Source organism: Ostrea edulis, chromosome 6 (genome assembly GCF_947568905.1).
Source record: "Ostrea edulis chromosome 6, xbOstEdul1.1, whole genome shotgun sequence".
NCBI lineage: Eukaryota > Metazoa > Mollusca > Bivalvia > Ostreida > Ostreidae > Ostrea > Ostrea edulis.
Window position 1 is genome coordinate 92,591,477 of NC_079169.1, and position 10,229 is coordinate 92,601,705.

The 10,229-nt window shown below is 45.6% G+C and overlaps 2 protein-coding genes across 2 annotated transcripts; one reads left to right on the forward strand and one right to left on the reverse strand.

Annotated features, from left to right (window-relative positions):
- The first annotated feature begins 1,812 nt into the window (after window positions 1–1,812).
- LOC130047353 (uncharacterized protein F54H12.2-like) lies at window positions 1,813–3,216 on the forward strand. The gene is made up of 2 exons (XM_056142047.1): window positions 1,813–2,847; window positions 2,977–3,216. The coding sequence occupies exons 1-2, from the start codon at window positions 1,813–1,815 to the stop codon at window positions 3,214–3,216; spliced, it is 1,275 nt and encodes a 424-aa protein (XP_055998022.1).
- A 2,244-nt stretch (window positions 3,217–5,460) lies between these two features.
- LOC130047354 (uncharacterized) lies at window positions 5,461–6,249 on the reverse strand. Its single transcript, XM_056142048.1, has one exon. It carries the CDS (start codon window positions 6,247–6,249, stop codon window positions 5,461–5,463), a length of 789 nt encoding a protein of 262 aa, XP_055998023.1.
- Between the last annotated feature and the right edge of the window lie 3,980 nt (window positions 6,250–10,229).

Here is a 10,229-nt window from a genome sequence, read left to right on the forward strand (position 1 = left end):
CATGGGAAGTCGGATTGACCGAAATGATGTACTCGGCCAACTTACAAAACGTATCGGATAGCGAGGCTTATGTGGACGTTCTCATTCCAGATCCGTATACGAAACATGTCCAAGATCCCAACACTTATAAATGGGAAAGATTTAAGACAGAGAATATGGGTAAAGTCACGATGGCCAGGTGTGAGGTGGTGGTCCCCTGGGATCTGACGCCATGGTCCCATCTCTTTGCGGGAGGGGATAGTTTATTTCCCTTCGATATCATTCGCATTCACTTCCGACCCGGAGCTTATACACAACCTTTGGCGTTAATCAATGAAATCAACGCAGCCTTAAGGAGAACCCTGTGGAAAGTATGGAGTGAGTTAGGGAATCCTAACGACGAGGGGAACAACCAGATCTTAGTGTATCACCCCGAGTACGATCGTGTCGAGTATCAGTTTAATGGGAAAGCACTGAGAACCACCCCCATGTGCATTCGTTTCCCTACACCCTTAGCGTACAAGCTAGGTCTGGATAGTGACAAAATGATCCTGGGCGATGAAACCATGACGAAATGGATCAACGTGAATTACTTGGGGAACACGACCATGGATGTCTACGACAATCTGAAAGCCATGTATGTGTATTGTGACATTGTGGATCCTCAAGTGGTGGGCACCAACAAATTGAAATTATTGAGAGTCGTCCCCTGTACGGGTCAATACGACGATCGACAACAAGCCCGTTGGGAACCGATTCGAGCCGAATATTTGAAACTGAGTAAGAAATATTTCGATACCATTGAGGTACACATCATGAATTCTTTAGGGCGTCCTATGGGGTTTTTAAATGGGCGCTCCTTAGTCAAACTTCATTTCCGCAAAGTGTATTGAAAGATGAAGTACCATCGAGGAGTCAGACGCCAGAAAGGACACGGAATCTGGTTTCTCATTCCGTGGATTGCCAATGCCATTGTGGGTCAAGCGGGCCAAGGAAAGAAGAGAAAGAGACGGCGTAAAAAGTATAAAAAGCGGGTGTAACCCCTAACGAAGTTCATTTACATCAAGATGCACTACCATAAAGGTTTAATACGGCAGCAGGGTCACGGGCTTGGAGCCCTGCTGGGAATAGCCAGCAAAGTGGCGGGTCCCCTGATCAGTGGATTATTAGGTGGAGCCCCCGCACAACAACAACAACAGCGTCCTGTCTATCAAGAGAGATATTATGATTACGACCGCCCTTATCGCTCTTATCGGAGGAGACGACGTAGAAGTCATCCAACAGAAGAATATGATCCAGAATCTGAAAAGCAGAAGGGAAAAGGATTTTTCACCGATTTACTCAAATCGGGGGCTAAAAGTGCCTTAAAGGCTGCTGCTAAAACAGGGATGGATGTGTTAGATAATAAACGATCACTCAAAGACGCTCTCAAGACACACGGTGCCCAAGCCCTGAAAGAGACAGCCGGGTATGCCCGTAGGCGAAGATCTCGAAAAGCCCCATCCAAACGAGGAAGAAAAGCACGCACAGGAATACTCAGGAAGCCTGGAACCACGACCCTCAAAAGAAAACAGGTGGGAAAACAGGTGGGAATACAGGAAGGAAAAGGATTTGTTAAAAGAAAACAACGTATCTTAGCTCGGGGAGGGCCTCATAAGAGACCTAGGAAGCAACCTAGGAAGCGATCTAGGAAGGGAGGTAGGAAGCTAGTGAAAAGGGGTAAGCCAAAACGCTCTCTGGATATTTTCGACTGAGAACCCTATAAAAAGGGAGTGAGAAGGAGACCAGAACACATTTGATCCCAGTTCACGCTGAGTAACACATCGTTCCAATATGATGCACCGAGAATCTTGCGCTTGTGGTACCAGCAGTTTAGAACTGTTTAAAGTGCCCCCGACCAACGTCACTTTAGAAGATTCGAAATGGATGGAATATTACCCCATTTCCAGTACCCTCAACTCGGATACGGCTCCGATTGAATTTGAAATCAAAGGACAAGGAGATGAATATCTGGATTTATCCCAAACTTATCTCCAGATGGTCTGTAAATTCACGAAAGCCAATGGAACGAATCTCACAGGAGGCCATTCGACCTCCACCCCCGTGAATAACATTCTCCATTCCTTGTTCAGTGAAATTGATGTCAGTCTCAATGGAAAAGTCATTACCCCGGGGACGGATACTTATCCCTACAAAGCGTATCTGGAGAAATTGTTGTCTTATGCACCAAAGACTCTGGAAACCCAGATGAGAGCCTGTAGCTTGTGGGAAAAAGATACTGCAGGACATATGGATGAGGTCAAATTAGAAGATCTGGCTCAAACTCCTGTGGAATTTCCAGTAGTGAATAACAAAATCAGCATCGCGGCCGTCATTCCGACTCCCGAGTATCCGGATGATTCCAAGAATGTAGGGTTGAGAAAACGTCACGAGAAGATTACAGACAGTAAGGAGATCGTGTTGATGGATCGATTACATCTGGATTTGTTTGAGCAAGAGAAATGTCTCCCTAATGGCTTGGATGTCCGTCTCCGATTCAATCGCGCTCGACCCCAGTTCTACATGATGACCGCTGCCGGGAGTAGTGGGAAAGTGGCCATTCAAAGTATGATCTTGTGGGTGAGGAAAGTCAAACCTGTGCCGAGTATCATTAATCTCATCAATCAGCAACTGAGTACTCAAACGGCGAAATATCCATTGAGACGAGTGGAAGTGAAAACCTTCACCATTCCTAGTGGCACCCAATCTAAAATCACCGATCATCTGTTTCAAGGACAGATGCCTAAACTGATCGTGTTGGGCTTTGTGGACAATGCGGCTTTTAATGGGGATAATACCAGAAACCCCTTTCATTTCCAAAATGAGAGAGTCAAGAAATTAGAAATCAGTATCAATGGAGAAATGATGGAAACCCGACCTTTGGAACCTAATTTCACCGACGATCAGTACCTGAGATCGTATTTGAGTCTGTACAAAGGTTTGGGAAAATTAGGTCAGGACTGGGCTCCGGACATTACCCTAGAAGAGTATAAAAACGGTTACACCCTCTGGTGTGTGGATTTCACGAAAGATCAAGAAGCCCAGACGGATAAATTTCATCTCATACAGACGGGGAACTTGAGAGTGGAAGTGCAATTTGCCGCCAACGTAGCCAGGACCTTAAACTGTGTGGTGTATGCCGTGTTCGACAATCTGCTAGAAATCAACAAACAACGAGAAGTCAGCATCGATTACTAAGAGAGAGATGGATACTCAGCAATTGAGAGATGTTTTACAACGAGATTTAGGACCGGCGTTTGCAGGTGTGTATCCTCGAGATGTCATACCTGAGCTGTTACCTCATCACAAAGCCATCGTGGTGAATACAGACCCTCACGATCGCCCTGGAGCGCATTGGGTCTGTTTGTATTTGAGTAGCCCTACCGTCGAATATTTTGATTCTTACGGATTACCCCCCAGCCATAAAGACATCCAAGACTTTATTCAACGCCACGGAGAGACTTGGATTCATAACACCCATTGTTATCAAGATTTGAATACGGATGTCTGTGGACAATACTGTGTGTATTTTTTACATCAACGCCATCGCCATAGAAGCACCGTACGAGAATGGTTACTTCCCTGGAAAGGCACGGCCTTACAACGCGATCGTTTTGTGGCGGATTGGTTTAAAGAGACCTTCCGTAAACCGAGAACCCATCAAGGACAAACTTGTCAATGTCAAAGACTGAATGTATTGTAAACTATGTTATTGTTATTGTTTATAGTTGGAGTTTAATAAAACGTTGGAAAAAAAAAATTCTTGTCATTGTAATCAACCATGTCTTTTCAAAAAGAATGGGTAGCCCTGAAAAGGGCTGTTTTCTTTCTCTCTCTCTGTTCTTGGTCTTTTCTCTTCTTCTTCTCTCTTCTCCTTCTTCTCCTTCTTTTCTTCTCTTCTCCTTCTCTTCTTTTCTTCTCGGTCCCCCTCACTGTCTGTTCTTCTTCTTCTTTCTTCTCTTCTTTTTCTGCTCCTCCGGGGGTTGCTCGTGGTCAAACACAAAAACGGGCAACCACCCGTGTTTAAAAAACAATCTCCCCGGAGGCCGTTGCACCACTTCTAACTCTGCGTCCCAGTTTTCCTCAGGCGGGGGCAGATCCTGGCTCATGGGCGGTGGGGGAAGAGCCTCCCGTGAGGCCGGCGGGGCAATCTCTTGCTCCCAATCCTCCTCCCATTTGATACAATAATCATTCACTGTAGGGTCTGGTCCTACTCTGCGGCTCATGGTTCTGGTTCCTTTAAAAAATCGGAATGCCCGATTTTGACGTTGCGCTCGGTGTAAAAAGGCGAGAGCGCGGACGTCCTCGAAAACATCCCCTAACTCAGATGGCTGACGTCATGTTGATGACTCATCAAAAAACACTATATACATAGGTCACTTGTTACCATTTTTCTCAATCATGTCGTTTGAACGGTACGCGGACGATGAGAAAGATGTACTAGTGTGTGGGTATTGCCGAGGACCTTGGAGCACTTGTGGCTGTTTTCATTATAAAAAAGAAAACATCCTGGCCAAACAGAAGTGGATAGAGAGATTGGCAGAGCTGACGTATTATCCCTTTGTCTATAAATGTTGTGGTCACACTAGAGAACCCTGGCTAGAGTGTAAGTGTCCGCAGCATTGTACCATCACCCCTGAAGAAGAAATAGCACATAAGGACTGTACCTGTGAGATCTGTCAGGAGTTTAGAGAGCGCTGGACTCAGAGAAAGTTTGATCCCCGGCTGTTTCAACATTGTCCTTACAGTCAAGAACCCTGGTCAACGTGTACCTGTGAGACCTGTCAACCACCATGGCGGTGACGGATCTACGAGGAGATGTATTATCTCTACCTTGGGTGGATGCTATTGTACAACAATGTAACTGTTTAACGGTGAAACCTCATGGATTAAGTCAACGTATTGCCGACCGATTTCCTTGGGCTAATCTGTATGCGACCCGACAACCTTTAGGACGGAGAAATTTAGCTATAGCAGCGGATCGAGGAATACCGGGTACTGTGTGTATTATGCCTCATTCTACTCATCCTGATGTGATCTGTTTGTTAGCGCAATGGGATTACGGGAGAGGCACTCAACGCTTACCCCTGTATGCCGATACCCCCGAACAACGTGAACTTTGGTTTCAACAATGTTTACAGGAATTAGGCACTTTGTCTTACCAGACTTTAGCGTTTCCTTATCGTATTGGATGTGGATTAGCCGGAGGCAATTGGGCTCATTATAGACAATGGATTTGTGACTTTGCTTATCAGTATCATAAACATGTTTACATTGTCAAGAAAATGTAACTTTATTATAGCTTTATTCTAGCTATTACTTGTGTTAATAAAAACTTTTTTAAAACAAACTTGTGTGTTTCTTGATTTTTGCCATAAAAAGTGTCTTTTCAAAAAAGTTGGTGGCCCTGAAAAGGGCCGTTTGGTCCTAAGGACCGACTTTTCATTCCCTGCTTCCGGTAAACCGACATAACGGGCACCGTCCCCGGGTGTGTCGCCGCTCCTGTAACTCTTCCACGCACGAGCAGCAAGCTGGGCGCTGCCCACATCCCCTACACGTAATTCCAGAGTGTACCCTGTCTTGCCAGCAGACAGGACACTTAAACCAGATGGGAACCGCCCTATCTGCCCAGCCAGGGACAGTCATAGGGTGGTTCCTCGGGGGATGAGTTGCCACCGGTGCGTGGGTTGGTCTCGGTGGCGGAGTCCTCCCTGCAAACCGGATGGTAGGTGGTGGGGGTCTTGCAGGGGCTGCTGGTCTCGGTGGTGATGCTGTGTCTGCCACCAACAGCGACGGACTCTGACGTGGGCTGGGAGGTGGTGCGGGGGACGGTGACCTCGGTGAATACTCCACCGGTGACGCTGGTGAGTCGCTCATCGGCACCGGGCTGTATTCCACTGGTGCCGATGGGATCGCTGGTGGTGGTGTTGTAGGCGTCGCCGGGGAGTAAGGTGGTGGTGGTGAGGGTGGCTGTGGGGCCCGTCGGCGCGGTCTCGTGGCCGTGGAGATTCGAGCGGTGCGGCGGCGGGGTGCCCTCCCTTCATACTCTGCCCGCACCCGGCAGATGATCTCACGGACCCCACTCTGGTCGAAAGGGGAGAAGGTGCTCAGGTCGTTCTCAGAACGCACGACCCAATTCTCCCCTACCCGTTCCTCAGCCACCACTACCAGCCGGTACCGAAAGCCAGGCAAGGTCTGGAAATTGTAGAGCGGGTCTCTTCTTGTAGCCATTCTTCTTTCTTCTTTAAAATCCTTCAAAAATCTTCTACAACTGTGCTGGATCACCAGTGAAGCGAACTGGCGAGTGCACCGGTATATATCGGGAAAGCGCGGACCTCCTCGAAAACATCCCTCGCTTCGGAGACGAAGCCAAGATGGTGGCCGTCAAAATGGCGGATTTGTGCTTTCGAGTAGAGAGTTTTTTCTCATTGTCTTTTTCTAGACATTCGATATCTGTGCATGGTAGATTTAATCTGATAGATTCTGAGACGGCGAATGCGTTAAACTTATTTTTATTTTGCTACGTCGCATAGTTTTCAAAGAAACAGCGGTTAAAGAGGTCGAGTCGAGGTTCAATGTTTCTTCACCGCCTCTTTAAAAATTTATTTCTCGACCATGTACATCCCTAAAAACATCTCATAAGGTCTATTCGATAGAAAACACCTTATTTGATTCGATTTTTACTCTACCTTTAGGATTTTCTGGATTCCTCAACAAATAAACCCTTCTCTGAGAGACTCAACCAAACACAGCTTTCGTGTAAACAATTTTATTCATGTCACATATTTCAAATACATAACTCCCACACACAACACCAATGCACATGTCTTTTTAAAATAGGGTCCAACATTTTTTCCATTTCTCGAATCCTGCGTTGAAATCGATAGCGATCAGCGGCTACAGTCATCCAGATACTTGTCCGGTCTTCTTCGGGTAACAGATACACTTCATTATGATCCAGATTAAAAGTCACACGTTTAACTTGACGTACATCTCTCGAAGACATCGTAGTCTGATTTTCTCGATTTCTGCTCTGTCTGTGGGTCGCATTCGTTTCAATTCCCGGCCCATTAAATGAATCAATACTAAGGCTTGCGGGGTGATCCGGTTCTCGATCAAATACTGACAGAGACATGGATAGTCCTTTAAGCTGATGGGAAATAATTCTTCTCGCATATAGTGTAACACAAATTCAATCTGCCCAGAATGAATGTCTGTGAGATAATCCAATACATAAACTATCGCTTTCTCTGTGATGTGGTCACTGCTGGCCATCCTCCGGGAATAAATGAAATGAATTAAGTTCTTCACACTTTATGTATACTTCTCGAAGCCAGTCCTTGGTGATACTTTCAATCTCGGCGGTTTTTTCAGGCATGCGTTTCTTGAATTCCTCCCCCACGACATAAATTAACATCAATCCCGCATCGTTATAGAGATTGATGTACACATGGTTCCGTAGATCTGTATATTCGTCCAGAGTCATTGGAAACACCCCCGCTATCAGAAAATTTTTAACGAATTGAAACACCGTATCGTCTTGCATTTTCTCCACCCATTCTAATGCATGGTTATGCGCTTTTTCTGCGATGTTGTCACTGCTGGCCATCCTCCAGGAATAAAGGAAAAGAAAACGGTTAGGTTTTTTTATACACCTTTTCCAACCAGTGATCGGTAATCGCTACAATCGCCCCAGTCTTCTCAGGTTCCCGTCGTCTAAATTCTTGGTCCATGGTATAAATCATGATCAATCCAGACTCTCTGTTCAGGTTGTCGGCTATATGCTTGCAAACGCTGGAATATTCATATAAGGTCATAGGAAATTCCCAAAAGATCAACAACTTCATGGCGAATTTATATCTCAACGGCTGTTTTTCTTTCCAGTCCTTGATACACTGTAATGCAGCGCTACGAGCGTTGTTCACCGATTCTTTGTAGTCCTTGAAATACTGTAATACAGCGGTAAGAACGTTGTTGGTCAATTCAGCCATGATGATCAAAATGAAAAAATTCTAAAACGTTCTTGTTTTATAACAGGGCAGCCATTCCTTTCATACGAATCAGTTCCACGAATCCTTTTTGTAGACAATCGCGTAAGATCCAATCAATGTCACTCATCTGGTCTGGAAGATTCTGTTTCAATTCCTCAGCATACAAATAAATCATGAGTAAACGTCCCGTATTGGTATTCTCCGCTAATGAATCAGCAATCCGTTGAAAACTATGTACATTTCTGACCTCCGGTGACATCTGTTGTACAAATTGACGAGCATTTTGAATGTGAGGATTATGTAAGGCCACGTTCATACATTGTAGTACATAACTATATCCATTTATTCTCGTAGTAGCACTGCCCCCCATAGTAAATAACGAACGTTCAGAAAACACCTGTATTTATAGGTAAAGGTTATGCATCACGTGATCAAACACCTGCACCACGTGATCAAGCACCTGTACGTCAGCTGGTTTTTCTACAGTCATTCTTGTCTGACCTTCAGTCATGGATACACGGAGAATTTTAAGAGCGAGACGCCGCGGCCAGGGAATACAACCAGTGGAGAATTTAACCATAGTAGAAGATTATGTAGACGAGATGGAGATCTGGGACAATTTAGTACAGAGATGTCGCCATCGATTACGCTGGGGGCGATCTAAAAATTGGTGTTTTGACTATGTATTGCAGTCACATGAAACAGTGGAGGATATTTACCTGCGTTTAAGCGACATGTACCTGAAAAATTCCCCCCTCATACAGTACATGATTTACCAGTTTTACACGTTATTGAACAGCACTCAAAAAGTATCGGGATTTATTCGACTGGAGAAACCACGTTACCGGAGAAGTGTATGGGTATTGTTTTGGGATGCACACTGGATGTGGGAAACCGTCGAAGAGATACGTTTCCCCGGGAGAAGAGCTCGACAATTAGTACAACACATTATATCCGAAGATCATGACTTACACGTGTATATAGAAGAACCTGCGTATGAAGCCGGCCATTTTTAAAAATAAAAACTTCATGCACAGCCCTTTTTAGGGCTACTTTAAACACCAATATAAGTTCCATTCCACTAAAGTCAATGTGTACCAATGTGCACTAGCACGCGCTGGTCGCGAGAAACCGGCTTTTCAAGTTCAATTAGTGCACTAGCACGCGCTGGTCGCGCGATGTTCTAGCTGAAACCGGTTTTTCCAGAAAAAGATGATGCAACCACGTGCTCCCCACGTGCCCCTCACGAGACAGAATAGTCTAGACATTTTGCTGGCTATAAAAGCGGAGCCCCAGTGTCAGTCCTCATTCGATCTTCAATCACCTTCCAGAAGACATGGCTCAGAAACAACTAGAATTTGTGGACAAAGCTCAGAAGAAAATAGATCAGCTGGTACAGAAGCAGATGGGACCACAGAAAGACTACATTGAACTGAAGAAAGCTAAGAGTGACGATCAGAAGACTGAACTGGGGAAGACCTCGAACTTCTTGCTCACGTCTCCAGACTACGTTGCTCAAAGAAGAAGAGAAGAGAAGAAGATGGCCCAGACCTCGAACCAGACCACGAGGTTCAATCTCACGCCTTCAGACCACGTTGCTCGACAAGAGAAGATGGCCCAGACCTCGGATTACCTCCCTAGCCAGAATCCGGCAGACCCCGGCTTGGGATTTTTTTTCCCGGACATCCCAGAGTCACAAGATGTCACGGGATTGGAACTGGGTCTCTACAACGCTCAGAATGAGCCTCCGACCATGAACAAAGAAGACTTTGCGATCATTACCACGACACTAGACGGGATCGTTAACCGCATTAATGTGCTGAGTAATGAGATTGGAAATCATACCACAATCCTACTGAAGAAGCTGGAAGAGCTGACTTCTAAAAAACCTAGGAAGGAATACACTCCAGATTACACTGCTAACCCGTGCTACACGTGTGGAGAAACAGGACATTGGTCGCCGGATTGCCCACAGAAAACAGATTATCCGCAGACCAGTAAGAAATCGAGGTCAGCAGATTCTCAACAGACCAGCAAGAAAACCAAACAAAAGGATCCTTGCTTCAAATGCGGAAAAATAGGACACTGGATTAGTGAGTGTCCAGAAGAACAACTGGAAATAGATGCGATGATTGGACCCGTACCTGGCTCAAAATCCCCTGTGAAGAGAGAATACACACCGTTAGAGATGTGGAATCCACCCGCACCTACTGAAGAACG

Bases quoted from the DNA above. Each gene is read 5' to 3' on its own strand.
- LOC130047353 (XM_056142047.1), top strand. From the start codon at position 1,813: ATGATGCACCGAGAATCTTGCGCTTGTGGTACCAGCAGTTTAGAACTG. The intron at 2,848-2,976 runs GTCAAGAAATTA...AAATTAGGTCAG, and splicing joins TTCATTTCCAAAATGAGAGA to GACTGGGCTCCGGACATTAC.
- LOC130047354 (XM_056142048.1), bottom strand. From the start codon at position 6,249: ATGGCTACAAGAAGAGACCCGCTCTACAATTTCCAGACCTTGCCTGGC.